At 49.4% G+C, this 25,284-nt stretch overlaps 2 protein-coding genes across 9 annotated transcripts in view; one reads left to right on the forward strand and one right to left on the reverse strand.

The window, feature by feature from the left end:
• Positions 1–25,284, reverse strand: part of Rgs12 (regulator of G-protein signaling 12) — a 108,077-nt gene that overhangs the window by 79,259 nt on the left and 3,534 nt on the right. For 3 of the 8 annotated variants that reach the window (XM_006251351.5, XM_039092338.2, XM_039092339.2), the window contains exon 1: positions 14,887–16,024. The exons of 1 other annotated variant lie outside the window; for it this stretch is intronic. The gene's annotated coding sequence lies outside the window, so the exon portion shown is untranslated. Of the gene's footprint in view, positions 1–7,076; positions 7,358–14,882; positions 16,025–25,284 lie in introns of those variants that run through there. 4 more of the 8 variants (XM_006251352.5, XM_006251353.5, XM_008770350.4 and 1 more) reach the window with 4 other exon arrangements.
• Rgs12l1 (regulator of G-protein signaling 12 like 1) lies at positions 14,582–15,055 on the forward strand. The gene has a single exon (XM_017599548.1). It carries the CDS (start codon positions 14,582–14,584, stop codon positions 15,053–15,055), a length of 474 nt encoding a protein of 157 aa, XP_017455037.1.

Raw genomic sequence — 25,284 nt, forward strand, 5'->3', positions numbered from 1 at the left:
TATTCCAGAGGGCATGACTTCATAAAGTACTGCTTGTCATTAAAATCCAGGCCTAAGAGTCTAGGGTATTTTTGTCTTTTTGGCTGTGAGCCTTAGCCTTTAATGGCTCCAGGCCCTTTTGGGTGTTTTTTAATCAGCTTTAAGAAAGTATAAGTGTACATACTTTAATCTAAAGAATATGGAGTCAGTAGAGGAAAATTCTGTGATTACCAGCTGCCACTAAATGAACTATAAACCTAAAAAAAGCTTTAAAAAAAAAAGACCCGTGTCAGGATCCCCGATGGTACCCAAGGCAGTGACCCACAGGACTCTCAGGCCTCAGCACAGAGGGACACCCAGACTAAGATTCATTACAATGAAGGGACTCAAGATAAAATCAGCAGAGAGAAAGATACACAGGGATGCAAAACAAAACAAAACAAAAACAGATGTGAGCTTCTAGAACCTTCTCCCAAGGAATCACATAAGACACCCATAAGTCCCTCCAGCAAGGAGCTGTGAGATCATGTGCATGTGAAATTTCTAAGCAGAGACTCTGAGTCCAGGGTTGTCACTGGGGGTCAGTCACGCTGCTATCCTCTGTACAGTACTCTATAAAACCTCCAGAGTTCCAAAAGAAAAGCAGTATGGACATAAACCACATTGTCTACACAGCCAGCAGAAGCACAAAGACTCTTTCCCACCAGTGGAGGCCTATGCCCATCCCAGCATGCAGGCACCTGTTGGACAGGTATCTAATGTTGTGAGAACTCTACTGCTTAAGACTCTTTCAAGATGATCTTTAAAAAGAATACAAGGACTGGGGAGGTGACTCAGTTGGTAAAGTGCCCGCTGTGTAAGCACCCAGGCCTGAGTTTGGTCCCTAGGACTTCTATAGCAATAAAAGTGAGCCAAGCAATGCTAGCCTGTAAGTCCTGTACTATGGGAAGAGACAGGATACTGTGGGCTTACTGGCAAGATAATACAGCCTAATTGACAAGCTATAGATGCAGCGAAAAACCCTGTCTTCATATATTCCACATGCATATACGTACATGCAACATGTGCACACACACATACCACACACACACAAAATATCAACACATACTATAACTGCCATACTCAGAGGCTAAGACAAGAGATATCTGCAAGGCCGAGGTCAGCCTGGGCGGCAATGTGAGACCTATGTCAGGAAGAAAAGGCAATACAGTCACAATTGGAATGTGGCGATCCAAACTACTGTAATGAGCTTGATGCTTGCAGAACACATTGCTGAATTAATCACTCTCTTAAGACATTCCCGTGTCATGAGAGAGTTTCCAGTAACTGTGAGCAGATTGTACGTGATTTACAGACACACCCAGAATAAACAGCCAGAGCCAGTGGGAAGAGCATCAGGAAACCAAAGAACTGGTCCCGGGACAATGAGAACAAGGACGCATAGGATGCCTGTTTGAGCAGAATTACCCTTGATACACAGGAATGAAGAAAAAACAGTTTAGTTATAAAATATGGCATCATTTACTAAGTGATACTAAATTCAAAATTTAACTATTCATTATTCATTAATAAGATGTACATATTGAAGCTGGGAGTATTACCCCATGGTAGGAGTATAATCTTGCATGATTAGCATATGAGAGGCCCTGGGTTCCACCCTACTCTGAAGATGACTAAGAAGCTGATTTAAGATCTCACGGGATCTTCTCTGCAGCGTGGTGAGCAGAACTGTGCCCATAACACATGTGCACTGTAATGCCCACAGTTCATGCAGGCTTGGCAAATGAGCTCACGCTAAGGATGTAGAGATGGAAAGACAGACAGTTCTGATCATTCAGAGGTCCTCCACAGAACCCTGGAGCCCAGTAACGGATAGGAAAAAGTGTCAGCCAACAGAGACAACATGTGTGTCTAGAGGACCCAAGGGCAGGGCCCAGGAGCCATAAAATGGAGGCAACAAGGCAACAAAGCCTCCAGGATGAACCAGCCCTGTGACACTTTGACTTTAGCCAGGTCACTCCAGACCCACAGGTCACCATATGACAAGCTGTAAAGCCACAGGCTTAGTTTCTTGTTCTAACAGCTCAAGAAGCAAACACAGGGACTGCAGGGGGGCACAGCCCAGGATGGACTCCTGGAACAATGCTAGCCATTGTGTGACTGCGAGGGTCAGTCACTGCAAACTGCTTCGGGACCAGAGATCAGCAGTGTCAGGCTGTCTTCCTCCAGGGACAAGGAACCCTTGCTCCTCTAGACAAGAATCCACTGAGCACAGGAGGCACTGTGCCTGAGACAGGCCCTCTCCAGAGCCCAGGCTCTCTCCTCAGCTCAGGTGCTACCAAGGGACATTCTCCAACAGGGACATACGCCCAGTAGACCTGTCCACCTCTTGCCCTCCCCCATAGCAATCACACCCAAACCAGCAACTCCTGTGGTTGTCACTCACTCACCCACCTGGCACCACCCACACCAACATCTACATCAGGCACACACCAAAAACCAACAGTTGTCCCACTGACAACACCCCACAGGGTCACACTGATGATCCCTAACCTTCCAACTACTGTAGCAGCCTGACACCAACCCCAGCTTCTAGGCTCTTCCTTAAGAACCCTGTGGAGGCCCAAGCCTGTCTCCTGACCATTCACCCTCCTGACCCTGGCAGCCCTGGAGCTGGACCCATCAGGACACAGTGCAAAGGAAGGATCTAGCAGGTTCTTAAGCTACATGGCCACTTCTAGACCATCTGACCCCCAATCAAAGCATCTGCATAGGGAGCAAGTGTCTGCAGTGAACATCCCTTGTCTGAAGCCTCCTGGGTCCCAGTTCCTGGACTGAAAAGCTTACACTGGCATGTTCTGTCTGCCATTCCATGGCTGCCACCAAGCAAGGCACAGAGCATCAAGGTGAGAAAAACCATCTTTCTATAAGGCCTCTCAGGCTACAGACCAGGGAAGCCACAAGCCACCAGGATACACTACTGGCTTCTGACACCAGCTGCTTGTGACTTACTCCCAAAGGCAGTGACACTCAGACTCTCGGTACAGACATCTCCATAGCCAAGGACTCCTTCACCTGCTGAGGAATCTTCTGTCTGCTTCTTCTCCATAAGGACCCAACTCCTGGCTAGCTGAACTCCAAGCCCTGACTCTGAGCTCTCTCTTAAAAACTTGCTATAGTTGGGGGTGGGGGTGGCATTCACCTCTAAACCCAACACTAAAGAGGCAGAGCAGGCAGATCTCTTCCCAGGTCAGCCCTGTCTACAGAGTGAGTTCCACGACAGCTAGGGCTTTACAGGAAAATCCTGTCTTAAAAAGCAAATAAAGCCCCAGCTCCAAAAAAAAGAAGAGAAAAGAGAAGAGAAGAGAAGACAAGACAACAAAATTTTGCTATCAACTCACAACCCACACACCCTAAACACAGACCTCCTGAGGGAGCTTTCCCTCCCTCTCTTTCCTCCCTTCCCCTTCCTTACCTCTTGTCACTTATATATGCAGCAGCCTCCTTTGGAAATTCAGATCCAAGGCCTCAAACTGTCCCCACCACCTTTTCCTAGTCACAAGGCTTTCTGAAACCACTTCTGCTACAAGGCATCCCACCTACCCTGGGTCCCCTCTCAAGTCAGTGTTCCAGCCCTTCAGTATTCCTTTGGTCCCCTCACTGTGCTCCTAGACCTCTGAAACCTGGCCCTCCCTTCCCTTCTGGCTCCAGCTCATGGCTGGCCTCCCTCTGTAACAACCTCTCCTCTCATGCCATTGCTCCTTCTCTGCTCTGCCTCTAAGTATGGGGCCCATCTATCTCCTCATCCCCAAGGATCTCCACTCCATGGTTTCCTAGATGGTTCTCTCCTGCAAGGAAGCCCAATACCACAGTCCCAGAGGCCAAACATCCTCAAGAGACAGAGTTAGCTCTCCAGATGTCAAAGGAAGGCAGCCAGCTCATGGGGGCCCCTAAGAGAGCACCCCAAAACCCTGTCAAGGACATGCAGATACCAGAAGGTGCCACCTCAAGATAAAGTTATCCAAACAATAACAGACCACAATAGATAGCTCCTAAGGCCAGAGCATGGGCTGGACAGTGGTCAGCCATAGCACAAAGCAGAGTCCAGGCAGCCAGAGAGGCCTGGAGGCCCTGTCGCTCAGCTACATGGGAGGAAATATGAGCTGGGTTTGTCTGCAGGGACAGGAGAGCCCACCTCAGGGGAGAGCCCACCTCAGGGGAGAGCCCACCTCAGGAGAATGTTTGAGGTTGTCCAACTTAAATGGAAGGTTGTGTGTGAAGAGAGAATTCTCTTCAGGACGCCATGGCCGCGGCTGAAATTGAAGCCAGGTGCCAGCATTAGTAGGATGTCTGCCCTTGTTTGACTTTTTAAAGAGCGGGGGAGCTAAGAAAAAGAAACCCAGAGAAAAATGAGAGAAATCCTGTAGCTATCAAAAGAAAGGGAACCCCCACCCCTGCCCCATCCTACAACTCAAGGGGCACGCACGGGCTGCTTGTTAGGACAACTCATCAAGAGACCCCACTATCCCTATCCAGTCTTCAAATGAGCAGGCTTGGATCCTGGGAGAATAATGGAGCAATGATGGGTTAACCGGTTCAAAATCTGTGGGTTGTTTCCCACAGTCAAAGACAGACATGGAGCTGTGAGCTCAAAAGTTCGGAGCAGAGAACATGGAAAGTGTCCCACAGAACAGGCGGAGCGAAAGGACAAGAATGTGCCACAGACAACACTTCTGAGCAGACACAGCGCTTCAGCAGGGCCACACCTGTGTGATCACAAACTCCACGTCCAGCCCACTAACACAGTGGGCTGGCCAGTCCTCACACCAGGCACCTGTGTGGGTGAGCATGGCTTCGCACATTCCTAAGGTATAAACATGTGGTGACTGGAGGAGGGTGGCCAGGAAGGGCAGCACCTCCATCTCATCCCCCCATGCTGGTACCCACATGAGCATCTGTCCTGCTCAGATTCCTGCGATCACCAGCTAGTCTCTATTTGTCAAGGAGCATCATCTGCACCAAGAGGCACCAGCTCTGGTAGCAAGGGGCACTTGGGCCACTGTAGGGGAACCCAGCCCAATGTCCTTACACAGGCATCAGCAGAGAGGTGGTCAGATTTCTCAGCCAATTCATGGCCAGTCCTTAGAAATGCTAAACACACTGGTGCCCTGTGTATACTGTCCCCAGGTCAGCCCAATTTGAGACAGTTCAGTCAAGGGTGTGAGCACCAAGAATTCAATAGACAGTCATAATTCTCTACAAACCCTGGCAAGTGTCATCTGCCTGGATGCCCCTAGTATCCTAGTGCGGCATGGTTGGGACCCAAATGCCTCAGGAAAGTCAAGTACCCCAATCTGCCTGTCTGAAGACTTCCTTTCAGAAGGCTGTCTTGTTGGGCGGCATGCCCTATCTGCCTGTCCAGGGGCACCTCAAACAGCTGCTGTGCCCACATCTGTCGCACACATCAATACAAGCGCTTTCTCCATGCCAGGCATAAGAGAAACAGCAGGGACAATGGGCCCACCCAAGGAGCTAACAGGGGCCACAGGTCCTGTGCAGACTCTAAGAAAGAAGGCACCACACTGAGGGCAGGTGCATGCTGGCTGCACTACCCACCTCACCTCCATCCTCTTCTGGAACACTCTGCCCACCTCCCACTCTCCCAGGGCCACTATTGGAAGCTCAAATTGCATGGGCTTACTTTCTGCCCTGGTGTACTCACTCCTACATGGATGTGTGGCAAGGAGGTTTCTAGAGGTGCTGAATGGGACTTGTCCCCCTCAAAACTCACATTATAAGCTTAACTCCTCAATGTAACAGTATTGAAAAGTAAGGGGACCTTTAGCACATTAGGCCTAATAAGAAACACCTGGGTCATGTGCCCTATAAAAGAAGAAATGCTGGTCTCACAATAGTGGATGAGTTCCCACAAGAGCAGGCTCTTAGAAAGGGTGCATGGCCCCACTGGTGGCTTCCTCTTGCTTGTGATCCCGTCTGTGATCACTACAGGCATAAGACTGACCAGGGACCAGTCAGAAAGGACCACTCAGATTTGAGAGTTACACGAACCTCTTTACCTTATTGAGTACCCCAGTGTTGTGTATTTTTGTGACAGAAAAGGGCCTATGGCAGTGCCTTTAGCAGGGTGCCCATGATCTAGAGCACAAGGCACCCCTCCCCAGAGCAAGTGCTCTGCCAGCAGTGGATGAGCCAGGGAAAGAGTTGTTCCACAGTACTACAGGGAGGCTACAGGGAGGCGGAGGAACCTTTAGGAGGTTGGGCCCACTAGAGGAAGCTAAGTCATTAAGGCTTGAATGCGAAATATTACCAATGGTCTTTTATTTGCAACGCCAGCCGGTGGTGCTGTTGGGAGGCTGTGAAACTTTTAAGGAAGGTGTGGGACTTCACTGGAGGAAGTGGGTCCCGGGGGAGTAGACCTGAGAGTTAGCCTGGTCCAGTTCCAGCCTGAGCTCTTGCCTCCTCGTCTGCCCAGATATAACAATCTGTCCTGCAAGTTCCCATCACCAATGACGCCCCAGCCACCATGCCTTACACAGCACAGGGGACTGCATCCCTTAAACCAACCACGAGCCAAAGTCAACCCCCCTGTACTTGCTCCTGCAGGTGTGCTCTCAGTCACAGGAAACGGGGTGATACAGGGTGTGCCCTTGAAGGGTGATGGAACCCTCGCTCCTTCCTGCCTGTCCCTTGCTTGCTGACTGCCATGAGGTAAGCTCCCCTCTGTGAGCACTTCATAAAGCCTCAAGCAATGAAGCCTGAGGACTAAACACATATCCGTATCAATCATCCAGGATCTTGAAGGAAACCAAACACCAGAGAGCTGACAAACACCCTGGCATATTTCCCAGCTGCCCATAGCAACAGGGCCTTCTATCCTCCCAGAAAGGAAACTAGGGCTGCCTCACTCCCTGCTCCCAAGCCTCCTCACCCATTATCCTGTGCCAAGGCCAATCAAACACTCCCACAAGTGCTGTGAGGACAACCAGTCAGGGACACAGGAGCTCTCCAAGCTAGGCAGAAGCACAGTGCTATGGCTGGGGTCAGGACCACTCCCCGCTCCCTGCCAGGTTACCTACCTGTACTGCTTACCCTTTAAGGCTGCTACAAGCAGATAGCAACCCCTTCTGGGTACCCATGGGGGTCCTGAGGTTCAGCAAAGCAGATAGCACTTCTATCAGTGGTCACATCTCCAGTCAGGCCAGTAAGTAATGGACAGGCGAGCAAGGCAAGCAGGGAGCCCAGCTTTAGCTTTAGTCCAGTTATGCCAAGGAGATGTGGAGGACTCAAGGCGGGAGGACAACTTCCAGTCTCCTGTCCAGCACACTATGGCTACCACTCCTCTGGGACACTCCCCTGCATCTGTCTCCCCAGTCCACACCCTCTGCACACTGAGCCCTTCTCTAAGCAGCCACCACCCAATGATGCCTAAAGCTGCAGAGTCCCTGCTTCCAAGAGCTTAGGACACTGCCCTGTGATAGACATGATCTAAACAGACAGCCAGAGTCCCTCTACAGGACTCAAGCCATTGGATGCCAACAAAGAGAGCCACAGACCCGCCAGGTTTCTGAGGAAAGGATGTCATCAGAGACACTAGCAGATGGAACTAAAGGGGCAGGGAGCTGTCCTCAGAAGGACAGGGGCACTGGACCCTGCGAACCCTCCTGACAGGACGAAGGTAAGAAGGGTCTCAGCTGAGCAAGAACGCCTCCCAGGGGGCTGGGGAGTTAGCTCAGTGGTAGAGCATTTGCCTAGCAAGCACAAGGCCCTGGGTTCGGTCCCCAGCTCCGGAAAAAAAGAAAAAAAAATGCCTTTCAGGAGGACTGACGGCACACGGAAGGGTGCTGTCCTTGGATCTTGACATTTAACAAGGAACCCAGTCCTTGCCACTCTAGACTTCAGGGCCACCACTCTGACCCCATCCCATCTCCCAGTCTTCACAACGAGCAGGAAGGCCTGCAGTGGTGGTGGTCTTGTCTGACATTTGACCTGGGTATGGGCTGCTGGGCTGATACCTTGTCCCTTTGGTTTATTCTAAAGAGTAAGATCATCTGCTCTCCAGGGCTTTAGCCAGGCCCTCGTCTACACAAAAGCCAACCCAAGAGCTGAGATTCTAACCTGCTACTACAATGGGACAGCCCTGGGGAGCACGTTTTATATGTAGGATAAGGAACACCGGGACCAGCAAATGACAGGGAGAGGTGACCTCCAAGGCGCCCATAACCAGGCCTCCTATTTATTCAACCCATAAGAGTACTCTTGCCTTAGATGCAGTGACTTACTTCCAAATACTAAAACATGGCAAAGTGACGAGGTGTCACCTCCAAGGTAAGGTCACAAAGGCACGGTGGCTTTTATCTACCCTTTCCCCTTCTCCCTCACTCTGAGGGAAATGTTGGATTGTGAGCTTCCCTAACTAGACACCCACATGACAGAGAGCCAACAAGATGGGAAGTCTGCCAGCAGCAGTATTAGCAACCGTGGAAGAGGATCTTCCAGGGCTGACAACTGCCACAGGAGAAACTTGGAAGCAGTTCCTCCCACTGAAGGTAGCTGGAGCCCAACCTGTGTGAGCCCTGTCCATGGAGGCAGGCTGTATAGACTGCTGTGCTATTCAGCAGTGAGTGACCAATGTCGCAATGAACACAAAATAAAGATGTCAACCCTTGATTGGCCTTCACTCCACTATAAACACACACACACACACACACACACACACACACACACACACGCACACGCACACGCACACACGCACGCACGCACGCACGCACGCACGCATGCGCGTGCGCACGCGCTGCTTACTCATGGGTGGCCAGGCATGGGTAGATGTTTTCAGACAGGTTCCCTAAAACTGAGTCTGGGACAGGTTGACAGGGTAGCTAAGCGGCAACATCAGAAGCTGAAGTATGGGCCAGGAGTGACCACCACGGGACAGCCACCTGATAGCTCAAGGTCTCATCGTTCAAGTCTACTGACCATGTTGACAACTGAAGAAACTAGCTCAAACACCACGCCGTGGATCCAGACCTCCACTCAAGACAATTCGTAGAGTCTGCTGAATGCTGTAAGGCCTTGGCAGCTCATTTCCCAATATGTCTGACAGCAGCTCAGCGCCACTGCACTGTCAGTGTGCCCAGAGACTGGCGGTGCAGCAGGCCGCCTGGCTGAGCAAGATATGGCCTTCTCCTCCACGTTCTTCACGGGCAGGGTTCCTCCCCAGTCTCTGTAAAGGCCAGTCCTTGAAGGTTCAACATTTCAGGCTCCAAGAAACCAGGTCAAGCATTAGGACTGCACAGACACCTCAACTCTACTCTTGCCCCTTTCTCCCTGTCCCAGTCAGTGTTAACACTTAAGAGTCAGTCCAGTGACTGCTAAGAGGCAGCACAGAAATTAGGCATTAGGAATTCCTTTAAATAGTGAATCTGAGTTCATCTAAGAATCAAAGGTCCCAAAGGAGAAAGGAGTAGGGTGGTAGAGGAGAAAGTGAAGACAGCCATCTTTGACTTGTTCCACTTCTCCACAAACACTATCATCACAGCGGAAGAATACTGACAGACAGAGGGATCAGAGGCAACACAGCTAGGCTAATGTCACAGCTGTCACATGAAGCAAGCTTCAAATGCTGGCTGGGCTTAGATATCAGGCCTCAGGAGACAAGGCATAATGATCATGGGTGGCTTTTCCAGCCTGTCCCCAGAGGATTCACAAGTGCTCGGCTCAGCTGCCAGGCCCAAAGAGCTGTTTCCCATACAAAGTAGAGCCAGGACTCGTTGCATACCCAGGGACCCCAGAACAGAGAAGACAAGGAAAATAAAATGTCCACAAGCTCCAGGTACCCCGCCTCCAGGCAGAGCTCAATTCACACCTACCTGTTTTCAAATTTAGCAGCAAAGATACTGTCTTGAAATGCAAAAGGTTTGCTTTTCTAGTTTTGGAACAACTGTCATTTTTCATGATAAAGTTTACAGCTAGCAAAACCCAAAGGCTAGCCTATTCACAGAAACGATTATGTACAAGCTCCCAATAGACAGGAAATAAAAGCACAAGACCACCAATGACCAAAGCACTTAGAGCTCCAAAACGCACGGCTTCACATTGCCTAGGTTCACCGGCCACACAAAGGGCAGTAGAGACGCCATTGTCTGCATGCAGGCAGGGCCTCACCACTCACAGGATCACAGGAGAGGTAATGTGAGAGAACAGGGCCACTGCAGGGCTGGAGGGACACAGGAATGGACACTGCCTCTTGGGATTCTACACTGTAGCAATTCAGAAACCAGCAGTGCCCACACAGGTAGAGGACCCAGTTCTTTAAGCAGGGAAGGGAGCCATAAGCCATAGGAGCTAACAAAGACCTGACTGAATCGAGTCCACCTGCTGGAGGTCTGTCCAGCAGAAGCAAACTGACCCAAGAAACCAGCAGGAGTAGCTGGCTTTTATCACTACTCCATGAGACCCACAGCTAGCTGAGACCAGGGCTGGCCCTGGGAATGGTTGCCATCCTAGCCCATGGTCAGTTAGCCAGAGGTCACTTGTCAACTCATTCCTCTCACTCTAGGCATCAGCCTAGGCTCCTGCATTTTGGAAAAGTGATAGGAGATGCAGAAGCCACAGATTGTCAGAGCAAGGATCCTCACTGCCAATGACTGTAGCAACAATTCTGATCCCACATCACATGCCACTTCCAAATCTTTGAAATATTTAAGAGTAAACCATGCTGATTTTCCATTTCATTTTTATTTGACCTTTCTTTTTTAATCTCTACTTAATATTTATTTCTGCTTGTGATTTTAAACCCATGCGAAGTGAGTCTTTGAAGACAGAGGATTTAATTTCACAAAAATATGACACATCATTAGATGCCACATAAAGACAGCTTTTACGCATCCCAGTTTCTCAAACACCGTGCAGCAATATTTTCTCTGACAAGTCCAACTATAAAGGGATAAGGCCATTTCCTGGTGCCCATAGTCCCACCCAGGGAGCCAGGGCTTCCCCACTCCTGGGAGCACCCTGCCCTGTGCACGAAAGACAGAGGAGTAACTTTCTAGAATTCTATACCCAGCTAAACTAAAAAGGATCTAGACTGTAAAAAGGATAGCTTCAAAATCAAGAGGGCTGAGCTCTATGTTATATTTCTTAACTGACAAAAAAGAAAGTAGAATTTTAGCAAAGCAAGAATGGAGCTGGGATCAGACGAGGAACCTGACACACAGGAACCCAACACAGAGTAGTACAGCACAGGCGACTCCAGCTGACACTCTATGCAGATCTTGGGACTTCAGAACAGACCGGAGCAGAGTCTTCCAATACCACCTGCTAGGGGTGGACTACCATGAGGATGTAATGAGATCCAGTATAGGTACATCACAGCAAGATTAATCCACAAGTGCATGATGGGAGCTGTGCTCCAGGGTCCCTGCCAACTAAGAGGCTTATTAAGAGAGAGTGTGGAAAGATGGGCTCAGTAGTTCAGGGCTCTTGGTTCAATTCCAGTATCTACACGGTCACTAACGACCAACCATAACCATAGCTTAGGGGATCCAACAGGCATGTACTTGGTTCACATACATTCATGTAGGCAAAATATTCATACATACATACACACACACACACACACACACACACACACACACACACACACACATACACACACACACACTTTTTTAAAAGATGGGACTTGGGAGGAAGCGCACAGAGACCTAAAGACTCTACTCACCTTTGATAAGAATCAAAAAGGAATGTATCATGTAAATTCTAAGAGACCACAGTAGGCAGCTAAGAAAACAGGACACGTAGGATGGTCCCTCAGAATGCCACTGTTTGAATGTAAACCCGTGAGTTAGTGCCCAACACAGCAGATGTCATGTCAGGAAAACTTAGACCATGGCTCAGAGATAGATGGGCGGTATACACACTATGTAGCCCATGATGTGTACATATGCATGTAACTGCCTGGATAAGGAAAGCAGCACGTGGGGTGCCCTGCTTAGGGACACTGAGACCACAAGAGAACAAGAAAAGGAAACCAGAAGGACGACTGACATGTTCCCCTTCTCTTTCAACCCCACTCCTTTAAAGACAAGGAGTGGGGTTACTAACCGGGTCAGTTTCTGCCTAGAACAAGTGACTTCTCCATGGGAGAAGCTGGGAGCTTCTAAAGTGGTAGACCCTGAAAATCAGGAGCAATGTTCCTGTGTATGTATGTGCCTATTTGAGCTTATCTGCTTTGGGGTTTGAAGTTTGGGCTTTATTCATTTTAGATTCTGTTTGTCATTTATTGTTGTTGTTCTTTGAGACAGGGTTTCCCTGCATACCCTTGGCTGTCCTGAAACTTGTTCTGTAGACGAGGCTGGCCTTGAACTCAAAGATCCACCTGCCTCTAATTCTGCGTTCTTAATTATGTGTACATGTATGTATATGCTCATGAAATCCAGTGCCTTGGGAGCATTAGTTCTGCAGGGAGCTGTGAGCTTTCCAATGAGGGTTTTGGAAACCAAACATGGGTCCCTGCAAGAGCAGTATATACTCTTAACACTGAGGCCACTCTAGCCCCGGTGTTTTTGTTGTTGAGGTAAGAGCTCACTTAGCCCATGCTCTGGCATCACGCTCTCCATCCTCCTGCCTCAACCCCCTGAGGGCTGGGGTGACAAGCTATTACTGAGCAGATTTCTGGAGGTTGTAGTTTTCGGAGTGGGAACCACCACCTCCCTAAAGAGAATAGGACAAAGGGACACCCCACCCTCTCGCAGCCGAGTGTGCATCCAGAAACACAGTCACAGGGCAGTGGGACCACAAACTACTGCAGTCTGTGGTATCCATGTGCCCCACCCTGGGGGAGGGGCAGGACTAAGCTGTTCTTCAGCAAGAAGGGGGAAACACTCCAGGGACTTTGCAGATGTAAACTGAGGACTTTGGATCTCCTGGCAACCCTAAAAGTCCACACAGACCATGACAGAGGAAGGCTTAAAACAGAAGAGAAGGCCACGTGATGCTGGAACCAAGCCCTGAGCCCAGGGATGGGACCAGTCTCCACCTGCCATGAGAAGTAAGGAGATTCTCCCTGATCCCCAAAGGACATGTGGCCAGTGAGACCAACAGCAGACTTCTGGCATCCAGAGACTTGAAGAATAAACTGTTGTTTTAAGCCACTAAATTTAAACACTCTGCAACAGCTCAGTAGGAAACTAAAACAAGTGCTGACTAGTAAGCATTTGCAGGGTTTCCAGCAAACTCACAAAAAGAAAGAAAGGAGGGAGGGGGCTGCAACCACCTTATACCATCATGCACTTGCTGCCAGAGCAAGGCAGGGAGCCCACAACTAAGGCAGCACTCTCCATCAGCCAGATGGGACCAGCATGCTGGGCCTGTCTCAGATACAGATGTCAAATGACAACAGAATTAGAAATACAGGGCTCAGCCTCAACCTTTCCTAGCTCTGGGATCCTTACAGTTCTCCAGGCTCAGTATCACTTTTGTGGCCACCCAGCATCCCATCCTCTGAGGTTGCTGTTCTAAACATAATGCAAAGAGTGAGCCAGCCTTGACACAGGCCCTCCTGGGTGCCACACAGGACCACAGAGTGCCTCCTGTCACTAGCTGGCACTCCATGATGCACTGCAATTTGGCTCACTCAGTATAAACCCTGTCTTCTCCTGACTCCTGGGCAAAGACTGGCACACACATGCCACCCCAACTCTGAGGGCCTTTCCTCAGCTCTGGTGTTTGCTGATCTCCTTTGCCAGCTCTCCAGCCTTTCATCTTTCCTGTCAGAAGCAACCTCCTCCTTAGTCCCTCTTAGGGTAGGTTCCAAGAAACTTCACAGAAATGGCCTTACATCTTTTAAAGATCCTGGACACCTGCTTCCTGCCCTCAACACTTCTTGATCCTACCCCCATAGTCTTTCCTACGCCATTCCCTTCTACCCGCCGACTTTGTCTGTCCCAACAGTGTCCCTTAAGTCCAGGTCCTGTCAGCCTGAGTACTTGGTACTTGTCAGCCAGCCCCCAAAATAAAAAAGTGTACATTTTTACTCCAGTTTTTCTGGAGAAATTGTTGTGCTGACAATTGCACTCTCTTCAGAAACTTTTAAACTTAAGCACAGTCCCTCGATTCAAAATTGATTTTGCTCCTCTCCCCTCACCCCCACACACCAGTTGCTTGCTGTAGGCTCAAGGCTTCATTTCCAGTGACCTCCCTGATATCAGCTCTCCCTCCATCTATCTACATCCCATAGGTCTGAGGCCATTTCAGGAACCTGGGCCCCTCCATTTGGATTCTATGTGTCAAAGCCCCTCTGTCTACACTCCAAGCGTCTGAGCCCTAGCTACACAACACCCCTCCATCTAGGCTCCACTGCTGAGCCCCCTGACTAGTTTACAGTTCTGCACCCCACCCCCACAGTCTGGGGCCCCTGTCTACACTCCAGGGGTCTGAGCCCCTCTGCCTACACCCTGAACCCCCTTGTCTACACTTCCCAGCTCTAGCCCCTCCACCGATAACTCAATCCTCATTGTGGGCTGCCCTGCGTTCTTGCCCTACATTTCCTCAGTTCGGGTCCTTGGAAACGGTCTCTGCCCAAACAATGAGACCGCGGGCTGAGTTGGACATTAAAGTCCCCTCAGGGCCAGCCCGGCGGGCTTCTGAGCCGGGTCAGACCCCGCCCGAGTCCGGGGGGGCTACGGCCCGTGGAACCCGCACATCCGGCCTGCGCGGGACCCCAGCCGCAGCCCGCGCGGGCAAGTTCCCGGAGTCCCGCGCGAACAAAGAAGGCGCGGGCGGCGCCCGAGCTCGGCCCCCACGGCCGCAGGAGGACAAGGCCGGGCCGAGCGGGGGCGCGCGCTATAGAAGAAAGACCCGCGAGGAGGAGCGCCGGCCCCGCTCACCTACCGGGCCGCCGCTTGCTCCCGCCGGGCGCCCGCCGAAAGCATCAACGGTCACCGCCGTCGCCGGGCCGGGGGCGGGGCTCCGGGAGGGGCAGGGTCCGGCCCCTAAGAGCGGAGCTCCGACTCCTGGGGGGGCGGGACCCAGTCATTGTAGGGCGGGGCCCAGGCCCTAGGGGGCGGGGCTCGTGGGCGGGGCTCGTAGGGGAGCGGGTCAGGCCGTTGTGCACTTCGGGATCCCACCCACAGGTCCAGCTTCTGGAGGCGTGGCTCCTGAAAGGCGGGGTCCAACCGTTTTAGGAGGGTGTGACTCAGGGTCTTGGGGGTGGGGCTCACCGGGGATCCACCAAGTTTAGGATTTTGGTGGAGGCTGGTTTTGGGGAGCAGAGCTGGATGTAGGGACGGGTTAGGCTGTAGGATGTGGGAGTCCGGGACCAATGGGGTCCGGCTTCTGGGGGCCGGGCTCCTAGAAAGCGGAGTCCGCCTACTGGACAGCGGCTCGGAGACAGGCCGGGTTGGACTCGTAGCACAGAAGTGCTCACGAAGTAGGGACTTGCCTGAGACTGAAGACCTAACGGAAAGCTCAACAATCAGGGCGTAGGGCTAGACAGAGGCGGGGCGGAGCCTGGAGCCCGGGGCGGGACTTCCGCCTCGATCCAGCTGTGGAGTTGAGCTACTCTACTAAATCGCAAAAGCTAGACGGGTTTCTTTCTTGAGCGGCTGCCCAGGGCTGGACTGTGTGGTCTCCTTCACATGCACAGAGAGATTAATTCGTCCTCATTCAAGGGACAGTTCTTGTGAGGAAAGTTTTCCCACCTGCCAGGAAAGGCGTCATCTACCTGAGGATGTGCATTTGCGATGGAGAGAGGTACATCAGTCCTTTTCCACGCACCACTCAGGCTATGATGCAGTAGTTGCACAAACTGATTTTATAGTTCCTCGCCCGACCTTTTCATAACACTGGACCTTGTCTACCCCAAGGAGACCTTTCTTTGGTGAAAGGGCGGGATTCTCCTTCCCTTCCCACATTGACATCCTAGCAACCACAGCTTCTTTAGAAGTTTCATTCCCAGTAAAGCAGTAACTAGCTACCGTGCTTTTAGAAAACAGGCCACTGGGCGTTTTACTAAATAAAAAGTACTGTCCAGGAATTCACTGCCTCGGCCCTGTTCTTTCAAACACTACCCCAACCTAGTTCAAGCTTCTTGGACTTGAGATTAAATCATCATGAACACCCCATAGCAGTAACCTTTAACACTCACTCCTTCCCTTAATTCAGGAAATGTAAGTCATGGCTGGTAGTCCCCTCCAGAGTTTCCAGGACAGCAAACCCCTGGGTTCTGGTCAAGGTGCCACTTCAGTTCACTCCATAGGTAGACGCATTGGCTGTCAATGTGTCTTGAGTAGGAAGCGCTGTGACACTGAGGTCAATGGCAGTAACATGGCCCCATTTTTATGCATGTGGTACCAGCTTACATCTCTTTCTGCTTGGCCTCAACAACCTCCTTCAATCTTCACAAAATCTCTCTGCTCTTTCTTTCTTGGCCCTGCTTCCTCTCTCCTGTCTTTTCTCCCTCTTTAAACATTTGTTGCTGATCCACTCTCCAGCCTGCAGTCAACCCTGCTATTGAGCACGGCCCTGTCCTCTTGTGTGGGTCACTGCTCTTTCTGCTTTCTCCCCATCCATGGCCACTCTTCTTGCTTCCAGCCCCAGAGATGCTGACAGTCAGTCCTCTTGTTACCTGTCACCCTGACTATCTGCTCCCTGGTGGAACTTCAACTAGATGAGACCTAATGTCAATAAGCTGTCCCAAGGTACAGGAAGGGAGGTAGGGGGAAGACAGAGAGCCTTTGAAGCACAACCAGGCCAGAAGGAAGCAGGCCACAGGGCCCTGCCTCCTGGAGCGGTGCGAGGCATCAAGAAGGGTGGAGAGCAGCCAGCGGAGGCTGTGAAAGATGTCCAGCCCAGGGGTCTTCTTTGCCTTTCATTTCCTCCAGACTGGGCTGGCTTCCAGATGCCTTATAGGCTTGATGTAGGAACAGGGGAGAGAGCTGAAGGGACAGTCCCCAGGCGTGGATCCTCAGACTGGTGAAGAAGCTATTCACAGTGTGAAATGTCTATTCCTCCAGCTAAGATCCTTCATGTGACCACAGATGGGCAGACCATGCTCAGCCTATGGTCTGTCCTTTCACTGCTCCAGGTTGCCTTCTCCCTGGTTTCTGTCCCTCTTTGGTAGCACCTTTACAAGGGCAAGCATGCAGAGCCCAAACCAGCCAGAAACCAGTCACCTGTCTGAATTATCAGGCAAGGAGTTAGGAGGCGGATCCAGCCAAGGCGGCCACATGAGGAGCCCATGCCGGACACGTTAGGTTTTGGAAGATGGGAAAGTTTTAAAAAGATGGACGGGAGATGGCCACACAGTTTACATGTGCTTGATGCCAGTTAACTAACGTGGTGATGGTGCTGATGTGGGAAGCACATGGAGGATCCTCAAAACATTACGAATTTAACCATGTCATCTAGCAAATCCCACTACTGATATGTGCCCTGAGGTAGTAAGGTCTGTATGGCAATACCTGCACCGCATGCTCACCGAAGCACTGTTCACAGGGCCCGGGATATGGGATCCACTTTATAAGCACAGGAATAAAGGAAACGTGGCATACAATAGCATTCTATGCAGCCTTGAAAATGCGCAGCATCATGCTTCGTGTAACATACATGTAACATACGTGCCTGCAGCTTTGGTCTGTCCCGCTGGGGCCTCCCATAAACTTATCAATGTAGTGAAAGAATGGAGACTTGGATCAGAGTGCCTGCCCAAGTGTCCAGCTGCCCTCTTACCTTCCCCCAGTCCCCTCTGCTGAGGATGCCGCTCTACCTGTTGGTCATCTCTCTTCACCTGTCACTCCTGTATAGGCTCAACTCTGGGGTCGCCCTCTGGAACCAGCTCTTATCCCTCCCCTACCCACAGCTCCCCGGGCACCCACCAAACTATGCCTGTCACTAAGGGTCACATAGGCAGCTGTGCAATGCTGCCCCACAAAGCCACATACATACCCCAAACAGAGAGATCCGTTGAATCCTTCTGACCACTAACCAGTACTGTGCAACAGCTAGGCCCTGGGGACACAATGTCCACTCAGGCAAGCATAAGGCTGGAGGAGCTGCAACAAGCTGGCCAGCAGGTGTGATTGCCATTCATGCTCCTGGCAGAGCCCTTGGCTGGGACAAAAGTTGGGGCCTTAGCCCTACAAACTGGGGAGCAGGTTTGAAAGCAGGTACAGAGGCTACTCCATGAAAAGACAGCCAAAGGCTTGCTGAGGACTTAGTGACTTTAAAGGTAGATAGAGGACATGAGGAACTTAGAAAAAGTAGCTAAGAAGCCCAAGTCCAGCTGAGGTACACCCCTTGCCAAATCTCCCCAACACACACACACACACACACACACACACACACACACACACACACACACACACACTGCTGTGTTTGAACTCCCTGGCCCTTTCCTAAAATGCTGGCTTTAAGAGCTCAGACCCCTCTTTCTAGAAAGCTCTCCTTTGGATCACCCCTCTTCCATGGTCTGTAGACACCACCAGCTGCATCGTGTTGCAAAATCCATGAGGAGTAAACAGATGAAATATATTAAATGAAGCATTATGTTTTTCACCAGAACACACGAAAGAAATTAAGTAGGACATACTGTTACTAAATAGAGCCTGTGTTAATTAGGAAGACTGTTACCAAATAGAACATGCATCAATTAATAGACCATATTGTTGCTGAGTAGAATACAGGATCATTAACTACAGCAGACTGTTCCCGCATGAAGCTTTTTCTCTTGGGTCTCCGAAGCTGCGGAATGGGGGACAGGGAGCTCCTGCAGGTATAGGCCTGGGGCAATTTCACAAAGCAGAAAAGGGCTTTGCTGCACAAGCGGACGTCCAGATGCATGAGAGCATCAGCACCCTGTGCAGATCCCACTTTGAGATGCTCCTCTTAAGGGACCCATCCACACTCACTATCAGACTGGAAAGTTGCCAGGATGACTGGGCGTGACAGCATACAACTGTAAACATGGGACCTCCAGGCAGAGGCAAGAGGAACATGAGTTGAAGGCATTCTATATGGTGAGTCCAAGGCCAGCCTGGGCTATGTGAAAAAGCAAGATGAAGTAGATCAGAAAGCACCTCAGAGTGACAGCCATAGATGCTTTAACTGCTGCTCTCTGGTCTCTCATGACCAACCCTGACAATGATGGTCCTGTGAGAGAGAGCTCTGAGGTAGAGTAGCTCTATCTGACTGTACTGGTGGCATGGGAAGGGCTGTATGCATAAGTTCCCTGGAGACGAGGAATTTAGGGGGACAGTATCCTATTGCTGCTGTTGTATGTGGGAGTAGAATTAGCCTCAAAGGTAGGAACGCTTTCTTGGAATCTGCAGGATTCTGGGTCCAACCCTAACAACACAAAATAGCAAAAGCCAGCAACAAAAATACTGCATTTGGTTTCCTAGCAACCTCCTAATGTGAGCCACTAACCATGGCCTGCTGTCCCATGAAATCTGAGGTGGCGGCTTTGTCCCTGAGAAGCAGCTCTGGCCTCCAGGAGTGTCTGCCCACTGAGCTTTGTGTCCAGTGGGGTAGGGGCAGGACTGCAATGGTCACTTGGCTAGAAGTTAGAAGGGTTTTAGCGTGTCCCGCAAAGTTTGTGTGTTGTACTCTTTGTCACAAAGGAACAAGGTTGGCAAGTGTTGCCTAAAGAGAAGCCTACACTAAGCCATGTGGAAGACACAAGCTGAGGCCTAGGTGGCCTCCACGCAGATTCTAGACATGTCTTGGACAGTCTTGGGGCCCCAGCAGAGACTTGTAGGACTCCTGTAGACATAACCTCACAGCGTCTTAAGGGATGTAGCACAGTAAAGTCACCAGTGCATCCTAGCCTGAGAGAGTTGTACTTGGGGGAGGCAAAAAGTCATGGGATGGGTATACCCAGAGCCAAGCTCATCGTGGGTCCTCAGGAGTTAGGACATGGGGATGATTCTCTGGCCACAAGATGATCATCCTTCCTCTGGCTTAGACTTGCTTCGAACCCTGTGCTTGGAGACCCTGGAAGCAGGTCAGCTTTGGTATGTTAGTTACCTCAACTGTTTGCCCAGGTTTGAAACTTAACAGACCAGGACAGCAAGACAACGCACACACACACACACGTATGTATCCAGTATTAGATAACAGTGACACAAATCTTAGAGTAACCAATAGTTGTCTAAGTGGTCTTAAGGTCCATCAATAAAAGTAAATCTAGCCCACTGTCTATGTCTGGCAAGGCTGTGGATCCTCTAAGAGAACCTCCTACTGTCACTTGCCTAAGCCAGTATAACTTTAACTGTGTTCTAATACTTATCCTTATAGTAGAGCTCCCACTCCTCATCGGTGAAGCTTCCTTTTGCAGGTTGAAACTATTACAGAAACCCACAATTGGTCAAAATGCAGAGAAGAATTGACCGTGGGTACCTAGCCCCTGATACATGTACAACACAACTCCTATGGCTCAGACAATACTGCAGAAGAAGGAAGCAGGAAGATTAAAAGAGTCCAAGGACCAGGAAATCTGCTGTGAAATCATCTTTATATATAAAAGGGAAGCTGCACCTATGAAATTTCAGCAATATGGTCACCTGAACAAGACCTGTACAATGGCTACACCAGTTGACATACCAGTGTGAATGTAGGAAACTGCACAAGGACCCCAGATAAGGAGCTACAGGCAGTGGCTACTAAGGAAGGGAGATCAGTTTTCTCCAGAGATGAGCTCCCTGATGGATTAGCCAATGCCTTGTGGTCAACACCTACACTTGCAAGCAACACCAAATGGACTCGTGTGTGTGTGTGTGTGTGTGTGTGTGTGTGTGTGTGTGTGTGTGACAATAATTAAAGACTAAGAGGTCCTGGAGTGGGGAAGGTAGGAAGAGTTGGAAAGGGGGAATGAAATGGTGTAATAAAGTACATGTGACATTTTCAAAAGTTTAGAATTTAAAAAGTTGTTTTTCATAGATTCTAGGCCGTCTTCTCTGTCTGTTCTCTCTCTCTCTCTCTCTCTCTCTCTCTCTCTCTCTCTCTCTCTCTCTCTCTCTCTCTCTCTCCAATCTGCATCCATTTGTTTCTAGTCCTGAAGACAAAGACAAACCCCTTGGGAAGAGACTACAGACCCAGCAGAAGATAGGGACAGCAAACAGTCTGAGGTGAACTTCGGGTGTCTTTTTCTCTCTTTACGCTTTCAAACTGCTAAGGCAAAAGTAAATGAACCCTGAGGTTAAACAGGAAGATAGGCATGGCCCTTCAGCACAGTTAAAAGAAACAGTTGAGAGGCATGCAGTTCCTCAGGAAGGGATGAAAAGGTTGACTCCAGTTAGCAACAGCCTTCCTGAGGATGGAGGCCCCAAACCCCAATATTCTCTGTAAGGAGAGCAGATGGAGCTTAATCCACTGGTCTAATTCTTGAAGCTACAAGTGGTGGATGGCTCAGAGTAGTGGTCTCAAACATCTACACTCTCATTCGAGATTCTTTATGGTCAAAAATGGCTCAGGGTAGTCAACCTTAAAGATGATTTCTAGGCTTGTATTTGGCAGAGGAAAGAAGGGATTTGTTTGCCTTTGAATGGGAAGATCAAGAGCCTGGAAGAAAGTATCTATAAAGATAGACCACACTTCTGGGGGGTTCACTGAAGTCTCTTACCACTATACACCTCAGAGACTAAAGAGCAATTTATCAAAAACTGTATTGTGGGTCTGTCCTTCACTTTTTTTCTCTTAGGATACAAGGTATTCGTGCCTACACCTAGGTCCCCAAAACCAAGAAAGGATTTATGAAAACACTTGAGACTAGTGGGGCACTGCAGACTCTGGATTGATGCTTACACTATCAAACCAAAGTTTCACACACAAATCCTAGACTAGAAAACTGAGCCTCTCCTGGAGGAGGAAAAGGAAATCAAGACCATAGAATTAAGCAGGAATTAGTGCCTGCCCCAGCACCAGCCTCGCCCTCTCTGGAAAAAGCCTTTGCACCTTTTTCTAAGTGAAGACAAAGCTCCTGTGCTTGGAGGACTCTCTTGGGGTCATGGGAAAAGACAACGACAGCAGATTTGTCAAAGTTGTCAGACAGTCTAACACGGACGGCTCGAAGGCATTCAATCAGTAGCCCCATGAAAGAAAGCTGAGAAGAAACTTCTACAGCTGTTTAATTGTGAGCACTGCTCTCCAAGTAAGAAGCCCACAGCAGACGGCTGGAAGATGGCTAGAAGACAGGAAGAATAAAGCTATTCCTCCAGAGAAAGAAGAGTCCATCCTAGCCACTAACAACCATTTCAACCCTGCGGAATTCCTGAGCACAGGGACCCTTCTGTGCCCATAGAACATTATTGTTTAAATGTGACTGATTTGTCTGTCCTGACTGGAGCAAGATCCCTTTCTTCAAGAAGCCAAACTATGGACAGATGGGTCCTTCTGTGTAACTCAGGGGAAAGACATCGTAGGTATTCTGAGATCGATAGAATTAAATTTAGAAAATACTGAATGTGGCTGAATGACAAGAAACTGGTCCCCCCAGACATTTGAGTAATGTGTTTTGAGCCAGGCCTTTATAAATATGGAGGTATATTACTGACTCCAGTTCTGCATTTGGGTATTTTTTTTCTGGTGTTGTGTGTGTGTGTGTGTGTGTGTGTGTGTGTGTGTGTGTGTGTGCGCGCGCGCGCGCGCGTGCACGCGTGTGCGTGCCTGCTACCTGAGGAGGTCAGATGAGGAAACTAGATACCCTGGAAACCAGAGTTAAAGATGGTTGTCAGTTAAGACACCAGTGCTGGAAACCAAACCTGGGTCCTCTGTGGGAGCAACCAGTGCTCTTAGCTACTGAGCCATTGCTCCAGTCCCCAAACATACATTTGTAGTAGTTCATACTTTGGGGAAAATCTGAACATAAGTAGGGTTAATTAACAGAAAAGGAAAGGCTTTGATACACAAGAAACTTATTACTGAGGTATTAGAAAACTTGCAGCTTCCTGAGGAAGCTGTCATTGTACAAACCCCTAGCATCAAAGGGGACACAGGTTAGAGACCTAGAGAAGGAGACTGGCTGATGAAATGGCAAGAGAAGCTGGAGTAGAATTTAAACTTTTCACATGCCTTTTCATTCTCATCTTCCCCAAACCACAACCACTTTAAAATGTTCAGGGGCAGGAGCTAGAGAGATGGCTCAGTGGTTAAGAGCACTGGCTGCTTGTCCAGAGGACCCAGGTTCAATTCCTAGCACCAGGTTCAACCCCCATTTCAGCTCACAACTAACTTCAGTGCCAGGTATCCATGCAGGCAAAGTACCAATGCACATAAAATAAAAATAAAATCTTTTTTTAAACTAAAAAATGTTTCAGGAGTGGAAGAAAAACAATGAACTGACATAAGGGTTATCAAAATAGTAGAAGGGAAATGGGATCTACCTAATGGGAGGGAAATGCTTTCCATATCAGTAATAAGGGTACTGGGGATACTGGTCTCAGTTATATGAAGGTCACGGGATCCCCAGACAATGTATGCAGCTATTCTAGGGACTTATGTATGTGTATGTGTGTATGTATATATACAACACACACACACACACACACACACATATGGATTTATGCTATAGTGAAATAGTCATCATTAGTTATGAGGTCTCTCGCAAAGTTCATAACCAGAGCCTTCACCAACAGCTTTCAGGAGAGAGAAATTATGTGCTCAGGCCATTCTGAGGTATCCAGGTACACGTCACTGAGATGTCTAAAGTAAGTGGATAGTTAATGGTTACTGTGGACCACCTCACTAATTGGTGGACATGCCCCTCTCCCCAGTGCTACAGCCAAACTACACAATAACATTCTTAGCATTTGAGTGAACACAAAACAGAAGCTTGGGTACTGTCTTACTTAAGGTTACTGTTGCTGCGATGAGACACCATAACCGAAGAAACTTGGGAAGGAAAAGGTTTATTTGGCTTACAGTTTCATGTCACCATTCATTGCCGAAGGAAAGTCAGGACAGGAACTCAAACAGGGCAGGAACCTGGAGGAAGGAGATGATGCAGAGGCCATGGAGGGGTTTCGTTTCCCCTGGCTTGCTCAGCCTGCTTTCTTATAGAACCCAGGGCCATCAGCCCTGGGATAACACCACCCATCAATCAATAATTAAAGAAAATGCCCTTTAGGCATGCCTGCAACCCAATCTTATGGAGACCTTTTCTCAACTAGGGATCCCTCCTTTTAGATAACTCTAGCTTGTGTCTGGTTGGCACAAGACGAGCCACCACAGACACTAACTGGTACCATATGTTTTGGTAGCCCCATCCCTCAGGTAAAGTTGCAAGAATATGGGTAAGATCCTTAAATGACAAAGGACTGTGCTAACCCTAGAGACGAAACATTCTTGCACCAAATGCTTGCTGAGAATTTACACAGCTCCTCATGAAATGAGCTACCAAACCAGAGAAGGGGCAGTGACATTCCCACCATGGACACTAAGGGTCAGTTTGTCAAGGGCTATGATCTCTCCTCTTGGCTTTCTCTTGGGTTCCAAGGCCTCCCTGTCTAGACCTGCTCACTAGAATTCCTACTCCATTCCTTCCAATGTGGGGACTGAATGAGCTAGAAAGAAAAAGGCTGAGAGATAGCTCACTGTACAGAGTACTTATTTTTCTTACAGAGGACCAAGATTTACTTCCCAGCACCCATATGGGGTGGCTTACAACTGCCTGTAAATTCAGTTCCAAAGCTTCTCTCTTCTGGGCTCCGTAGGCTTCTACATACACGCGCTGTACACAAATTTACATGCGTACATAAATAAGAAAAAATGAACACATCCTTTTAATTTATTGGTTTAAGTGTGGAAGGAAAACAAGGTGGAACCAGAGACTGTTAACCACCAGAAGGTTCAGGTGGATGAAAGAGGTTGGCATGCTGCGCCTAAATGAAGGCCGCTAACAACGGTGCCCAAGCGGAATGCACAGGCTTACCTCAAAAAGACTTTAAAAGTAAGGCTAAGAAAAGTCTGGGTTTTTAACCTTTTCCTTACAGGGAAGACAATGTAACCAGAACAGCAATCTGCATCAACTGTTCAGTGAGATGCATGTGTATCGTAGTCCTATGAAACCTCAGAAAATCAGAAATTACTTTCTGGAAGGACGAACGCATGTGCCCTAAGTTCTTCTCCACTGTCTGCTCCACACCCCAACTTAGATAACATACAGCAAGGCCCACCGGAGCAGGAAGGAGCCTATCCCCCAGGGACACATTTCCACCCCTCCTCCTGGTACTGTCCTTAGAGCCTTCCAAGACAAGATTCAAATGATAAGGGAAGATGGCTCCAAGCAACAGTAAG

This window comes from Rattus norvegicus, chromosome 14 (genome assembly GCF_036323735.1).
Source record: "Rattus norvegicus strain BN/NHsdMcwi chromosome 14, GRCr8, whole genome shotgun sequence".
NCBI classification, from domain to species: domain Eukaryota; kingdom Metazoa; phylum Chordata; class Mammalia; order Rodentia; family Muridae; genus Rattus; species Rattus norvegicus.

Coding starts and splice junctions, on each gene's coding strand:
- Rgs12l1 (XM_017599548.1), top strand. CDS start 14,582: ATGAGACCGCGGGCTGAGTTGGACATTAAAGTCCCCTCAGGGCCAGCC.